We start from the raw sequence: 15,589 nt of genomic DNA, 5'->3' as shown, positions 1-15,589 counted from the left end.
CCTACCCCAAGGAACCCCAGGGGCTGGAGGAGAACTGAGGGCGGGAGAGGAGGGAGGGTTGGAAGGTTCTGCAGCTGGGAGGGTGTGGAGGGAGCCCCTGATGCTCGACTCGCCCAGGCTCTGGATTTCACGAGGTGTGTCAACACAGTGAGGTGTGAAACTTTAAGGATGTTTTATTGTTGTTTTAAACAAAGTAAGAATAAAGAAAGTCAGTGGGCCTCAGAAATTTAAAAAGAAGGGAAAAAGCTACCCCAACTACAACGTGTCCTGTCTTTGAGCAATCTCTCTGAGCATTGTCCCCTAGTTGTCAGTGCAGGGGTCCACCTCTCCTTCCTGTGAGCATCCGTGTCTTTCCCATCTAGAGATGCCGACTTGCCATTTGCTCAGAGACATGATGGGGGAATCTGTTCTGGGGCCAGTGAGGCCGGAGGTTGGAGGTTGGTCCACCTGGTTGGCTCCCCAAGGCCACAGGCTCTCTATTCAGGGGTCTCTTCTCTCAGCCCTGAGCCATGAAGCAACCGGAGATCCTGTGGACGTGACTCAGGCCCTGCTGGCATCAGGTCGGGGTGGCTGTGCCTTGGCGCTGCTCTCCTGGCCCTCCTTCACCTCTGTCCACCATGGCCACTTCTCGTTGCTCGAGGACCTGCTCACTAGGCCCCTCTACAGGAGGCCTGTCTGACCGGACACTCACCCCTCCCCTGGTGGTGTCGCCGCCACCCCTGGGCTCCTGTAGCGGCCATGGCCCAGGGCCTCCTCTGAGTGCTCTCCTTGGGAGGCGGTGACTGAGTGACCGTTAGGGTCATGTCTGTAAACTTCTCTGTTGGTGGAGGATGGCCTTGGATCCCCCTGGCATTGGTGGCAGAAGTTCCCACTCAAGGATCTGAAACCACAAGTCTCCACTCGGGAACCATTTGTCCTGGACCCCGGCATGGAAGCCGTTTACATGAAGGTACGCCCCTGTCCAGACGGACACAGACACTTTGGCCCTCCATCTCCTCTGGGGTGACCGCACACGCAGACCCCAGGACAGTCTTGATGAGTGACGCTCGGCTCTGATGACTCAGCGTCCACATGACCCTGGCGTTTCTTGGTGGCTGCTCTGGAGGGGCCGGTGAGTGTCCATCAGCTCAGCTCAGGGTTACAACTGCCGTACACTCACTTCTCCAAACGCAGTCAGGGGGCAGGATGCAGCCTGTGGTGACTGCAAGGCCAGAGGGTGGGGTGCAGGCTGAAGGGTGCGGCGAAGTCAGAGGGCAGCAGAGGAGGTCTAGGTGGCAGGTGGAGCATCATGAAGTGAAGGACGCGAATCCTGTCTGGGGTCTGGGGCGGTCTGGGAAGCCCGCCCAGGAGGAGTGGCCCTAGGCCCCCTTCCCAATCACGTTCCTGTAGTCGGGGACGATGGTCGGCTTCAGCTCCACCAGCGAGGAGAAGATCCACTTCACCTGCAGTGGGCATGTGAGGGGGTGAGCATGGCCTGGACCCCAACACCAGCCTCCTGCCAGGTCTTCCCTCCCTGCACCCGGGGCCACCTGACAGTGTGGGTCCAGGTGGGGACGACATGGGGACATGCTGGGGACAGAGGGGACACTGAGAAGAGAGAGAAGATGGGACAGAGTTGCACAATGAAGGGATAGAGAAGGGACAGGAAGGGAACAGTGAGGGTACAGGAGGGGACAGCGAGGGGACTGCAAGGGGACAGTGAGGGGACAGTGATATGATAATGATAGGACACTGAGGTGACAGCAAGTGGACAGTGAGGGGACAGCAAGGAGACAACGTGGGCACAGCGATGAGACAGTGGACAGCAAGGGGACACTGGGGATGGTGATGGGACAGTGTGGAGAAGTTAGAGGACAGCAATGGGACAGTGTGGGTACAATATGAGGACAGTGAGGGGACAGTGAGGGGACAATGAGGGGATAGTGAGGGGACAGGAGGCGGCAGTGAAGCAGCAACAAGGGGACAGTGTGGGAGAGTGTGGAAACATGGTGGGGACAGGGAGGGACATGGTGAGGAGAGTGTGGGGACCTCATGTTGACAGCTATGGGACGATGTGGGGTGGCCTGGCCCACCTTGAAGAGGGTGACGGTGGCACTGTAGCACACACTGAGCAGGAAGAGTGTGATGATGGAGATGGTGGTCCACAGCTCGTCCAGCTCCCCGTCCTGGGTCTCAGCACAGCTCTCGTCCAGGACTATCTCTGGACAGGGAGGGCATGGTCGGTGCTGTGCCTGCCCGAGGGGGCCCGGTGCAGGGTTGTTGGGGCCTCGGGGGGTGGTTCCCTCTGGGGCAGGGTGGGCAGGGCAGGTGGAAGCCCCTGGCTGGGGTGGACCAGGCGGCTGGCAGGTCCGTCTCTGTGCACTGGTATCAGTTCCCCCGTTCCTCCAGCTGGGATCCCAGGACGCGAGTGACAATCCTGGTACAGATCTCAGCCTGGCCAGTGGTGACAGCCCTCTCCTCTGCTCTGCACTTTGCTGGGGCCCTCTGGGGAGAAGGCATCCCGACCCCTGCTGGACAGAGGCTCCGGCCCTGCCTCATCTTTCCCGGGGAGCAGGCCCAGAGGGCGGAGGGTCAGCAGGGCCTGTCCACAGCAGGGCTGCTGCCCCAGGGAAGGGCCGAGATGGGGTTGGGTGTGTCCCCAGAGCATGAGTGGTTGAGTGCTGAGGACAAGCTGGGTGTGGGGGATTTCTGTGTGTCAGGGTGGGGGTGTATGTGCCCTGGGGAGGAGGGGGACGGGTTGTCAGAGCTGGTCAGTGTGGTCATTGTGAGGACGAGGCCTGAGCGGCCCCCAGGGTGTTGGAGGCTGTGGGGACCCTCTGGTGTCCAAGGTGAGGGGTCAGAAGACTGGGTTCCGTGCTCTGTTGGGAATGTGCAGGTTGCCCTTGTGTGAGCCCCAGTGTGTAAGGCCTGAGTGTGTGCATGTGTGCGTGTGCACAGGTGCGTGAATGTGGGCTGGCAGTGCTCGGTGAGAGGGGCTTGTTTTCAGTGGGTCTGGGCTCAGTGTTCATCTGGGCGTCAGGGACTGTCCCTTCCCTGGGCTCTCAGGGCCACCTGCCTCTGCCCCTTTGGTGCCCTGGAGTGAGTGTCCCCACCAGTGGACAGGCCTTGCCCAAGAAAGGACCAGGCAGGGCAGAGCCACCTGGCCTGAGGGAGGGCGGTGGCCTGATCTCAGAGTGCCCGATAGAAAAGTAGGGCCTGTGTCCACACAACGGGCCAAGGTAGTGTCCCTCATGGACCAGAGCCACCAAGTGGACCTCTCAAGTGACCCAGTGGACAGGGAACGCAGGGGGACAAGGACAGGCCACTGCCCCACAGCTTGGGCTCCTACAGAGGAGGGACAGCCTGTGCACCCAATTCCCTGAGGGTCTCTGGAGGGGCTTCTCCTGTTCCCCGGCCACACTCCAGCCCGGAGCAGCTGCTGCTGGAGGGTGGCCCAGAGGAGCTGCCGCCGCTCGCGAAGCCCCCTCCCCTCCTCGGGCAGCCCCTTCAGCCGTCCTGGGCGGCCTACACAGCCCAGAGCTCTGGGTCCTGCCTCAGTGGGACCGTCTCTCTCACCTAATGGTGACAACTGTGGTCTCAGAGCTTGGCTACCCCTACGCGTGCAATGCATCAGTGCTCTGCCTTGGAAAGAACCATGAGAGTGTCACAGGGTCCCAGGGCAATGCTGGGTGCTTTATTTCATCCCAGGGTTCCCGGGACTTATGTACAGAATGATGAAGGCTCCTCATGTTACCCTGAGAGCCTGTAGGGAGGGAGGGAGGGAGGGCTGTCAGGAGCGGCGGGCGTGTGGCTCATTTACCCGTAGCCTTGGCGGTGGATATCTGCGTGTACTGTTTGTCGAGAGCCTCGTGCATCACCCCACATATGAACACGTCTCCCTGCTGCCACCTGTTCGTCTCCACTGAGAGCTTGCTGTACAGGAAATAAGACCCATCGCCCTCCCGCTGGGGCGGGGTGGTGCTGTACTTCTCCTCCGGCTCTGGCTGCCCGTTGCTCTGCCACTCAACGTTGATGTCAGGTGGGTAGAAGTCTTTGACCAAGCAGGTCACGATGACCCTTTCTCTGGACAGCTCAGCATGGCTTGGGGGGAGGACATACACCTGTGGCTCCCGGGGATGCCCTGTTGGGACAGGGGTCAGTATAGATGGTCACTCCCTGGGGTTCCGCCCTGGTACCCTCCCCACACCCGTCTGTCCTGCTCTCACCTTTGGCCTTGGAGATGATCTTCTCAATGGGGGCCGGGAGGGCTCTGCTGTTGACCTTACACTTGAACTCCTTTCCACTCAGCCAGTCCTGGTGCTGGATGGGGAGGACACTGACCACGCGGTAGGTGCTATTGAGCCGTTCCGTATTCGGCATCGTTGTGGCCGTGTTCACCTCTTTATTGTCCACGTACCAGGTGAACTGGACATCGGGTGGTTCTGGGCTCACGTCCACCACCACGCAGGTGACCTCGGGAGTTTGGGAGTTTGTGAGAGTGTCCTTGGGTTTAGGAGAGAAGATGAAGACTGACAGCCCTACCAGGTGTTCAGGAGCTGTGGTGGAGAGATGGGGGGGTCAGCACCTAGGTGGGTCTTCTCTTGGGCACTCGCCCCCCAAGGGCCACAGCTGGGCTGCCGCCAACACCTGGTGGTGGAGGGCAAGGCTCGGATGACTCACCTGGGCATGTGGGATGCGGTGGGCAGACAGGACAGGGCGGGGGCTCTGCAGAGAAAGCAGATTGGGGGTTACCGGGGCTGGAGGGTGATGGCCTTCTGGTGAGCTGAGGTCAGGGGCATGTTGGCAGGTCTGAGTCCAGCGCCCACCTGTGTGGGCCCAGACGCTGTTTTAGGGGTGTCCAGCCTGTGCCCACCCTGGACGTGGTGGAAACGCCCAGAGGACCCCTCCCTGAGCTTGGGAGGTCTCCCCTGCAACCCTGGGGTCCAGGCAGGAGGGCTGACCCTGGGCCTGTCTCCCAGGGAACGCCCTCCATGCAGCCCCTCCTTAAGCCTCCTGTGGGTGCCCTTCCTGACCATGCCCTCTGTCTGAGCCCTGACTGGAGACCCCTGCTCCTGGCCGGCTTCTGCTGGTCCCCCAAGCCCTCTGCCATAGCGACCAAGCCTGGCCCTGCCTGGGGCGAGTGGGCATCTTTTTGGGTGTGGTGGGTCTGTGCCTTGCACTGCCCGTGTCTGCTCCGGGGTCCATAGCCTCTAAGAGATTTTGTCTTAGCCTGTGTCTCCTCACCAGGCCACGTGTCTTCTGAGTCAACTCTGCAAAGTCACTACGGACCCATGTACCCAAGCTGCTTGCACCCCATCCCTGCCCTGGACTGAATGTCTCCCCTGGACCCTGTCCCAGCCCCAGACCCTTTCCCTTCCCTGGACCCTGTCTGTGCTTTGGACCCAATCCCTGGGAGTTTCCTTCTCCTCCTCCCCTCTGTCCCTGTGGCCCCCCAGCCCAGTATCCTAAATCCACCTCTGGGCCGACTGACCCTCCTTAGGTCCACCCGGCATGGCTTCATGAGCTCACCTATGGCCCCTTCCACCCAGCCCCCCTGCAATGCACCATCCCTGCTCTTTCCAGCACCTGGCTCACTCCAGAGCCCTCCTCTGGCCAACGTCCTTCCCGAAGAAGACTGCCCCTCAGCAGGAGTGAGAGCCAAGCACTGTCCTCGGCGCTCCTCTCCCCTTGGTGCCACCTCCCGGGGGTTGAGGGCAAGGCTCGGATCACTCACCTGGGCATGTGGGACACTTCGGGCAGTCAGGGCATCGGGTGCACTCTGCAGAGAAAGCAGACTGAGGGTTACCGGGGCTGGAGGGAGATGGCCTTCGGGTGGGCTCAGGTCAGGGCCAGGTTTGGCAGGTCTGAGTCCAGCACCCGCCTCTGTGGGCCCAGGGCCTGGGTTAGGGGTCTCCAGTCTGGCCCCACCCTGGGCATGATGCAAACGCTCAGAGGACCACTCCCTGAGCTTGGGAGTCCCCTCCGGACCCCCTGGGGTTCAGGCAGGAGGGCTGACCCCTGGCCTGTCTCCCAGGGAACGCCCTCCAGGCAGCCTCTCCTTAAGCCTCCTGTGGGTGCCCTTCCTGACCATGCCCTCTGTCTGAGCCCTGACTGGAGACCCCTGCTCCTGGCGGGCTTCTGCTGGTCCCCCAAGCCCTCTGCCATATCGACCAAGCCTGGCCCTGCCTGGGGTGAGTGGGCATCTCTTCGGGTGGTGGGTCTGTGCCCACACTGCCTGTGTCTGCTCCTGGGTGCTCAGCCTCTAAGAGACCTTGTCATGGCCTGTCTCTGCTCCCCAGACCTCCTGTCTTCTGAGGCCACTCTGCCAAGTCACCACGGACCCGTGTACCCAAGCTGCGTGGACCCTTTCCCAGCCCTGGGCCCTCTCCCTTCCCTGGACCCCATCCCTGTCCCTGACCCCATCCCTGGGAATCTCCTTCTCCTCCTCCCCTCTGTCCCTGTGGCCCCCCAGCCCAGGCTCCTAAATGCTCCTCTGGGCTGACCTTCCCTCCTCAGGTCCTCCTGGCTTGGCTTTCTGAGCTGACCTCTGGCCCCTCCACCCAGCGCCCCCGCCCTGTGCCGTCCCTGCTCTTGGTCCTCTCTCGCTCCTTTCTTACTCCAGAGCCCTCCTCTGGCTGGTCCTTCCTGAGCCAGCCTGCCCGTGGGAATATGTGGGAGCCATGCCTGCCTGTTGGGCCTCCTCTGCCCTCAGTTCCAGCATCCCCCGTCCCCAGTGTGGGCTGGGCTGTACCCTCTACCCACACACCCCGGCCAGGCCTGTCACCTGCAACCGTGACTCCTGTCTGCTCAGCCCAAGGGCCCTGCCAACCTCTCCCCAGGCTAGCAGTCCAGGGTCAGACTGCAATTCAGCCCCTTGTTCTTCCCTCTGCCAGGTCCATTGTTCCGTGCCACCCTGCACGGCTTCCGCATGTCTACCCCGACTCTCCCACATCCCCACAAGTCCCTGGAACAGGGTTATTGCCCTGGTACCCAAGAACTACATCCTATCTGGTCCTCTCATTGGTTCCCTTCTGCCCCTTCATCCCCAGAGACCTAAAGCCCAGGGTCCTCCTTCCACCCAACTCACCATTCCACCCAATCCCTCCACCAGCTCACTCTCCTCCCTGCACAGGGAGGACACCTGAGCTCCCTGAGCCCCAGCTGTCCCTGCTCCCTGTACCTGCTCAGCTTCGACTGTCCTGGGCGCTGTTTATCTAAGGCCCAGTGATTCTTGTCCCCTGAGCTCCTGAGCAGCGCCCTGCTCCTCCTGCCCTCCCACCTGCTCTTGCTCACCTGCCAAGCTCTGCCTGCTCCCCTGGAGCTCTTAGGCAGCCCCCTGCTTCTATAGCTGTCTCAGCTCTCTCCTCGCCTGCTAAGCTCTTCCTCACCCCCAGAGCTCCTGGGGAGCCCCCTGTCTGGCCTTCCATCACAGCTCCCTCCTCACCCACTAAACTGTGTCTGTCCCTCTGAGCTCTGGGATAACACCCTGCCCCTCCTGACCTCCCCGTCCCCTGCTAACCTGCTAAGCTCTACCTGCTCCCCCAGAGCTCCTGGGCAGCCCCTTGCCCCTCCTGCCCTCTGAGTTCCCTGCTTTCCTATAGCCACTCTGCCTGCCTCTCGGTAGCTCCTGGGTCAGGTTCTGCCCCCTTGTGCCCTCCTGCTGTCTCCTTGTCCCCTGTAGCTTCTCTGCCCTTTGTCCCTGGAGCATCAGGTCCACAGCAGCTCCCTACCCCTCCTGCCCCACGATCCACTCTCCTACAGGTCCCTGAGCTCAGCACAGGACTACTGGGTTTCCCCAGGGCTGCCTCTGCCCCTCCAACCTGTCCCAGCGTCCTAAGCCCAGGTTCAGCCTCTTCCTGGACTCATTCATTTCCCAAGGCTGGGCTTTATGTCCTGGAGCCACCAGGTGCCCACCCTCTTTCTGACCAGCTCTACCCTGGTAGAGCCCCTGCCATGGTCCCCTCCTGGAGTAGCTCATGGCCACAGCCGGGCCTCACCTTCTCCTCGCTGCTCACCCCCCTTGGAAATCCTTTCTGGAAGCCACCTCTGGACCTTGCTCCCTCCAGGTCAGCTGCCCTGTGCCCACCAGCTTGCAGGCCCTGGATCCCCGGCTCCTGCTCCTGACCCTCACTGCCTGGCTCCCGATGCCACTCCCATACCCCACTCAGCTCCTGCTCAGCCCTGTGCTGTCTGAGTTCTGAGCACACGGGAGCCCACGCTGCCCCCTGCTCTGCTCCCAGGTGTCCGGCTGCCCTTGACCTTGGCCATAGCCCAGGACACAAGGCCACCTCCTCTGACCCTGTCCTGGGGCTCGAGGTGTGTCCATTTGCCTGGTCAGGATCCTTAGGCCACCTAGGGGTCCTCTACCTCAACTCCCCTGTTCCAGGCCCCTCCCTGTGTTCTATGGTCAAATCCATCTGTCCATCCTGGCATCTGTCCTACAGCAGCTCAGATCCTGCCCCGCCCTACCAGCAGCACAGATGGCCAGTGGCAGGCTTCAGGCTTCTGGCCTCCCAGCCCACCACATTCCTCAAGGTTGACCTCCTTTGGCGTCTACTGCATCCAGCTCTGTTGGCAGGGACATGCCCCTGCCCATGGCTCCCTGGTGCGGGCTCTGGGTTGGCGCTGTGACCTGTGGGCAGCCTGCATTCCCCTGTGCTGGCTCATTGCTTGAGTCCCTCCGTGACATCGTTGAGGGCCTTGTTTCCCCTCAGCTCCTGTGGCTGATGTAACTGCCCCCACTCCACTCCCGTTGCCTCCTCCGTGGGACCCCACTCACCGAGCGTGGGGTCATGAGTACGGCTCCCCCTCAGTCCAGCCTGGGTCTCCGAGGACTCCCTGCCCTCTCTGTGCTTTGGCTCCAGGCACATGTGGCTCCTCGCAGCCCCGCGCTCCATGTCCACTGCCCTGCTCCTCGGAGTTCATACCGGTTCCCGGGGCGGGAGGTGTGAACTCCCTCCCAAAAGCCCTGCAAAGAGTAAGAACGGGACTGAAACCAGAGGGCACCGCTAGCTCCTGAAGTTCCCTTTTCTTCTGGGTGGTTTGTGTCCCAGAGGGCCTGGGGGGAGTCCAGACGTTGTGGGGGCTACCTCACATGGGTGTTTGGCAGTGGGGTGAGGTGGGTGCCTGGGACCCAGGGGAGAGTGCCGGAAGCCTGGCCTCATGTGCTGTTCTTTGCTCTCTGCCTCCCACACGGATTATGGCTGCTTGATCCACCACAGAGCGGGGTACCCAGGCCTCTCACCAGAGCCCTCTCGTCCCCTTACCCCAGAGGGCACGTCTCCCTGTCTGGGTCAGCGTGAAGTGTGGACACAGGCTGTCCTGCTCACAGACTGCAGGCCATCCCAGGGCCTGGTCATGTCCACGCTCCAGGACAGCTTCCCGAGTAGAAAGCTGTCTTCCTCTGGGTCCCTGCCTCTTCCCTCCTTCCCTCTTGGGCTCCAACCATGGCCTATCTCTGACAAAATGTTGGTGTATCACCCAGGGTCAGAGGGAAGCTATTCTCCCAGCCACAGCTGTCCTCCGGGTGACAGGCAGAAGTCTTATGTGCTAGAACAGAGTTCACAGTGGGCACAGTCACCCAAAACTGTTCCTCCATCTGATAGACAACGTGCAATACCTGTCCTCCTGTGTGTGAGCCGAACCCAGCCGACCGATTGTGTTTGGGGCACGTGGGCCCTCAGTGTCTCGTGTCCTGGAGTGCCACGGCTCACCCAAGGCCCCAGGTGCAGCCCTGGGCTTCCCCATATCTTCCATGTTAGCCTTGGATAGGGGATCCCTGGGAGGCACCGTGGCCTCCAGCCCAGAATTGCCAAGGGCCAGGAAGGTGACTGGGGGTGTCAGGCCTGGCTTCTTCCAAGTGGTTGGTGGTCAGGGGCTTGTGTTGTGGCCCCTTCAGGTGGGCTGGGAGCAGACTCCAGGGCTGTAGAAAGTGAACCTTCTAGGAGGTGCCCTCAGACAAAGGAGGGGAGCCAGCCCTACCACCCACTGGTCTTGCAGCATCCTTAGGCCTCGAGTGTCCCCAGAGCCACCCCACGTCCTCCAACAGTCTCCTCCGGCTCCCTCCGCCTCTCATGCGGTGAACTCCTCACACCACTTGCCACAGTTGGGGGTTTCTCAGAGCAGCACCCACATCCAGGTCCCAAACCCTGGTCCGGTGGCTCATGAGTGTGCAGTGGGCCGCCACACAGGGAGAGGCTTGCACAGCTACCCCGCTGATTTTGTTGGTGAGTTGGCGGGCTGCAGGCAGTGCAGGGCTCTGTGGGTGGTGGGCACTCCTCTCGGCTCCACTCACACCAGCGAGGGGCTGGAAGGCTCCACTTGGCGTCTGTCACCTGGGCTAGGCGGGCCCCCGTGGTCTTCTCTGTCTCCAAGGGCCTCTCTGCAGGGACTCCCCAGCACTGTCCCTTCACATAAGTGGACAGCTGCTCCGTGCCCGGGACTGACTCCCAGGAGAAGCCCTGTCTCCTTAGGTCCTGCTGTCAGAGATCCAGCCGCAGCCCCTCGTGACCCTGTCTCCTTGGAGGTGGTCTCACAGTCCCTGGGTTCCAGGGAGGAAAGTGAACCCCACCTCTGCATGGGGCAGGGCCAGCTGATGGAGGAGCCCGTGGTCCTGCTAATGTTGCTGTGGCCACTTTGTAAAATGCCACTGGCCACAGCCTTGGTGAAGGGAGTGCCCTCTGGTCGCTCCCAAGAGTAAATCATGGTAAATCCACAGCACACTCCCGGCTTGGCTGGCCCAACATCCTCTCACAGCGTCCACACAGTTGCCATTTCTCCCGCTTAACGCAGTTTACCCTCGAATTCATGGCGTAGGAAATTGGTCACCAGCTCTGCAAGCTGTGAGCATTACTGCCATTGCCTAAGAAAAACATTCACCTACACACTTTCTGGTTGTTAAATGCTCATTCAAATAATCCGTAATCAATCGATAAAATAAAACTAGAGAGAGTTCCTTACATGAGCAATCTGAGGACTACCTAGTCCAGCAGAATGAGCTTCACTAAGGAGGGAAGCACTCTGAAGAACCAAGGTGTACAGCGTGGCTGTGTAACATCTTGGAACAAGACCATACATCAGATAAGATAGGAATACCCCAGGGGACCCTACAAGATGGCGCTGTAGGCAGACTCAGAACTCACCTCCTCCCACAGCCACAGCCCACTATACAACTAATCTGGGAAAAATTACCCCTGAGAGACAACTGCAAACTGGATAAGAGGAGCACCTGCAAGATACGACAATCCTGACTGAGGTGGAAGAGGCAGAAATTCCCTTCTGGAGTGGAAAAATGTCACCTTCACAAGCCACAGTGCTTCATGGCTGGCCGGGAGCAATCCAAAGAAACAGAGTTCCCTGGAGGAGTGGGCGACTGAGCCAGGGAGCGTTACTGATATAAGCATTTTTTGGACCCAGCACAACCAAGATGAGTGTCATAATATCTGCTTTGCTGGCTACTGACAACAATGGGGAGTATCCCCAGAAAAGCTGGAACATAAAGAAATTAAGCCAGCTCTTAAAGAGCCTATGGACAAATTCACCTGTTTCAGAATGTAACCTAAAATCACCAGAAAGAAAAGTGCACAGTCCTTTATCGAAAATAGATTCACCTGATAGGCTCTGGGTGCATCTTGGTGAGAGGTGAGACCCCTCTGGGGACAGGGACATTGGTGGCGGCCATTGTCGTGACCTGTTGTGGGCATACTGACACAGATGCTGGCAGACGCCATTGGAGTTCTCTCTGTGGCCTGCTAGCCCTGGCTCTGTCCCACCCACTAGAGCACCAACGTAATCCAGCTCAGCCAAGAAAAGCAGTCTACCCTAGGGACCGGTCCCACCCAACAAAGTGCCAATGGGTAACTTTCGTGCCTGGATTCTCCGAAGCCTGGCTAGTGGGTCCACCTCTGTGCGGCAGGGCATGCGTGAGGAGTGGGAAGAGTGTGTGGGGAATTTGTGGAGCATATGGGGCCTTGGGGCTACTGGGTCCATTTCAGGGGCTCAAGGCGTGCAAATGGGGCAGGACCGTGTTGACTGTGTATGTGGCCTTGTGGGTGGTGGGGCTTGTCAGCTGCAGAAGACCTGTGCTTCTGAAACAGCCACATAGGGGTTCGGCCCCACCTTCCAAAGCCTGAAACAATTGGGTGCTGCTGCGCCTGTGGCCAACCCCACCCAGCTGCAATCCTCACAGAGCTGACAAGAGCCTTATAGGCCAGAGGCCTATAGCAATGGTAAGGCCCTGAGCCTAACAACCAGCCATGCTGCGGGCCTAGTCACTTAAGAGAAAAATTGCAACAGGAAAGTGCTATTAGACCTTGTAGCCCACTGTGCTGGGGCTCCTCACACCAAGACAGAGACTGGAGGGTCCACAGCAACCACATGCAGCTGAGCATTACAACCAGCTGGCCAGGGGGACAGCTCAGATTCCCTGGGCACCTACAGCAAGAACAACCCTGCCATGAAAGAAGCACACATGTAGCCCACATAGGGGCACTCCTGGAACAGTTGGAACTGGTGATGAGAGGGAAGCACATGGCTGCGCGTCATAGGGCATCACTTACATAAGGTCACCTCTCCAAGATCGGCAGATGTAGCTGACCTACCTAATATAGATACAAGCACAGAGAAAGAGGCAAAATGAGAAGGCAAAGTGCATGATACAAGTAAGGAAACAGGACAAAACCCCCAAAAAACAACTAAATGAAACAGAAAGGATCAATTTACCTGACAGAGAGTTCAAAAAAGAGTCATAAGGATGCTCACTGATCTTGGGAGAAGAATGGATGAACTCAGTGAGTACGTCAACAAAGACATGAAAGATATAAAAAAGAACAAATCAGAAATGAAGAATACAATACTGGAAATGAAAAATTCACTAGTGGCACTAAAAAGCAGTGTAGAGGTTACAGAAGATTGGATCAGTGAGCTGGATGAAAGATTAGAAGAAATCACCCAAGCTGAACAGATAAAAAAAATGAATTAAAAAGAGTGAGGACAGTGTAAGGGACCTCTGGGACAGCATCAAATACAGTAACATCGATGTTATTGGTGTACCAGAAGGAGAAGAGAGAGACAAAGGGGCAGAGAACCTATTTGAAGAAATAACAGCTGAAAAATTCCCCAACCTAAGGAAGGAAACAGACATCCAGGTACAGGAAGCACAGACAGAACCAAAAAATATAAACTGAAAGAGTCCCACACCAAGACACATCATAATTAAAACATCCTGAGTTAAAGATAAGGAGAGAATCCTAAAAGCCGCAAGAGATAGGCAACAAATTACATACAGAGGAAACCCCATAAGGCTATCAGTTGACTTCTCAGCAGACACCTTACAGGCTAGAAGAGACTGGCACAACATATTTAAAGTGCTAAAAGGAAAAAAACAACAGCCAAGAATACTTTCCCCAGCAAGGTTATCATTCAGAATGGAAGGGGAGACAAAGAGTTTCCAAGTCAAGCAAAATCTAAAGGAGTTCATCACCAAGAAACCAGTCCTACAAGAAATGCTAAAGAGACACACTTAGGGGAGACAGAGAACACCACAAATAGGAAAAAGTTATCTGTTTCCATGAGAAGGGGGTAATGGATACAAACACACAAAGAAGAGGTTAGATATGATATCAGAAACATAAAATGTGGGAGGAGGGGAGTAAAAGAGTAGAACTGTTAGAAAGAGGCCAAACTAAAGAATCAGAGCATCAACTTAACATAGATTGCTATATACATGGGTTATTATAAATAAACCTCATGGTAATCACAAACCAGAAACCCATAATAAGTACACAAAATCTAAGAGAAAGGAACCCAAACAAACAATAAACAAAGTCATCAAACCACAAAGGAAGAGAGCAAGAGAAGAAGAAAGGAAGAGAGAAGAACTACTAAAACTCCCAGAAATAAGAAACAAAATGGCAGTAACATACTTATGAATAGCTACTTTAAATGTCAATGGACTAAATGGTCCAATCAAAAGGCATAGAGTGTCTATTGGGTAAAAACACAAGACCCGTATATATGCTGCATACAAGAGACACACTTCAGACCTAAAGACACTCACAAACTGAAAGTGAAGGTATGGAAAAAGATACTCCATGCAAATGGCAATGAAAAGAAAGCTGGAGTAGCACAACTCATATCAGACAAAATAGACTTTAAAACAAAACTGTCACAAGAGACAGAGAAGAGCACTACATAATGATCAAAGGAACAATCCAACAAGAGGATTTAACACTCGTAAATATCTATGCACCCAACGTAGGAGCAGCTAAATATATAAAGCAATTATTAACAGACATAAAAGGAGAAATAGACAGTAACACAATAATAGTAGGCGACTTTAACACTCCACTTACACCAATGGATAGATCATCCAAACAGAAGGTCAATGAGGAAACACTGGCCTTAAATGACACAAGAGACCAGACAAACTTAGTAGATATATACAGAACAGTCCATCCAAAAACCAAGGAATACACATGCTTTTCAAATGTACCTGAAACGTTCTCCTGGATTGATTACATATTAGGCCACAAAACAAGTCTCCATAAATTTAAGAAGATTGAAATACTACCAAGCATCTTTTCTGACCACGACGGTGTGAAACTAGAAATCAACTATAGGAAGAACATCAAAAAAGCCACAAATATGTGCAGATTAAACAAAATGCCACTGAACAATGATTGGGTCAATGAATAAATCAAAGGAGAAATCAAAAAACACCTGGAGACAAATGAGAATGAAAATAAGACCTGCCAGAATTTATGGGATACAACAAACTTGGTTCTAAGAGGGAAGTTTATAGCAATGCAGGCCTATCTCAACAAACAAGAAAAATCTCAAAGAAACAATCTAACAGTGCACCTAAAGGAACTGGAACAAGAAGAACAAACAAAACCCAAATTTCGTAGAAGGAGGGAAATAATAAAAATCAGAGCAGAAATTAAAGAAATAGAGACTAAAAAAACAACAGACAGAATCAACGAAACTAAGAGAGGTTCTTTGAAAAGATAAACAAAATTGACACCTCTTTAGTAGACTCACAAAGAAAAAAGAGAGAAGGCTCAAATAAATAAAATCAGAAATGGAAGAAGAGAAATTACAATGGACACCTCAGAAAAACCAACGACTGCAAGAGAATACTACGGAAAGCTATACACCAACAAATTGGATAATCTAGAAGAAATGAATAAATTCTTAGAATCATACAACCTTCCAAGACCGAATCAAGAAGAAATAGAGGATTTGAAGAGACCAATCACCAGTAAGGGGGTCAAAACAGTAATCAAAAAAGTCCCCCAAAATAACAGTCGAGGACCAGATGGCTTTCTTGGTGAGTTCTACCACACATTCAAAGAAGATTTAATACCTATCTTTCTCAAACTCTTCCAAAAATTGAGGAGGAGGGGGAGCTTCCTAACTCATTCAATGAAGCCAACATTACCCTCATACAAAAACCAGACAAGGACAACACAAAAAAAAGAAAATTCCAGGCCAATATCATTGATGAACATCAATGCAAAAATCCTCAACAAGATGCTAGCAAATCGAATACCACAATACATTACAAAGATCATACAGCAGGATGAAGTGGGATTTATTGCAGTGATACAGG

General features: G+C 55.5%; 3 gene segments (V, D, J or C); all 3 read right to left on the bottom strand.

Annotated features, from left to right (window-relative positions):
• The window catches only part of LOC101394837 (immunoglobulin heavy constant gamma 4-like), a 270,309-nt gene that overhangs the window by 70,402 nt on the left and 184,318 nt on the right, over positions 1-15,589 (bottom strand).
• The window catches only part of LOC101389090 (immunoglobulin heavy constant gamma 1-like), a 197,028-nt gene that overhangs the window by 43,225 nt on the left and 138,214 nt on the right, over positions 1-15,589 (bottom strand).
• LOC101395082 (immunoglobulin heavy constant gamma 1-like) lies at positions 226-8,939 on the bottom strand. The segment is given in 7 exon segments: positions 226-1,442; positions 2,073-2,200; positions 3,800-4,120; positions 4,206-4,535; positions 4,660-4,704; positions 5,714-5,758; positions 8,759-8,939. Coding segments are annotated over 7 exon segments (1,071 nt in total).

Source organism: Ceratotherium simum, chromosome 24 (genome assembly GCF_057802395.1).
Source record: "Ceratotherium simum simum isolate JZ-2026a chromosome 24, ASM5780239v1, whole genome shotgun sequence".
Lineage (NCBI taxonomy): Eukaryota > Metazoa > Chordata > Mammalia > Perissodactyla > Rhinocerotidae > Ceratotherium > Ceratotherium simum.
This window is presented reverse-complemented; position numbering and strand designations above follow the sequence as displayed.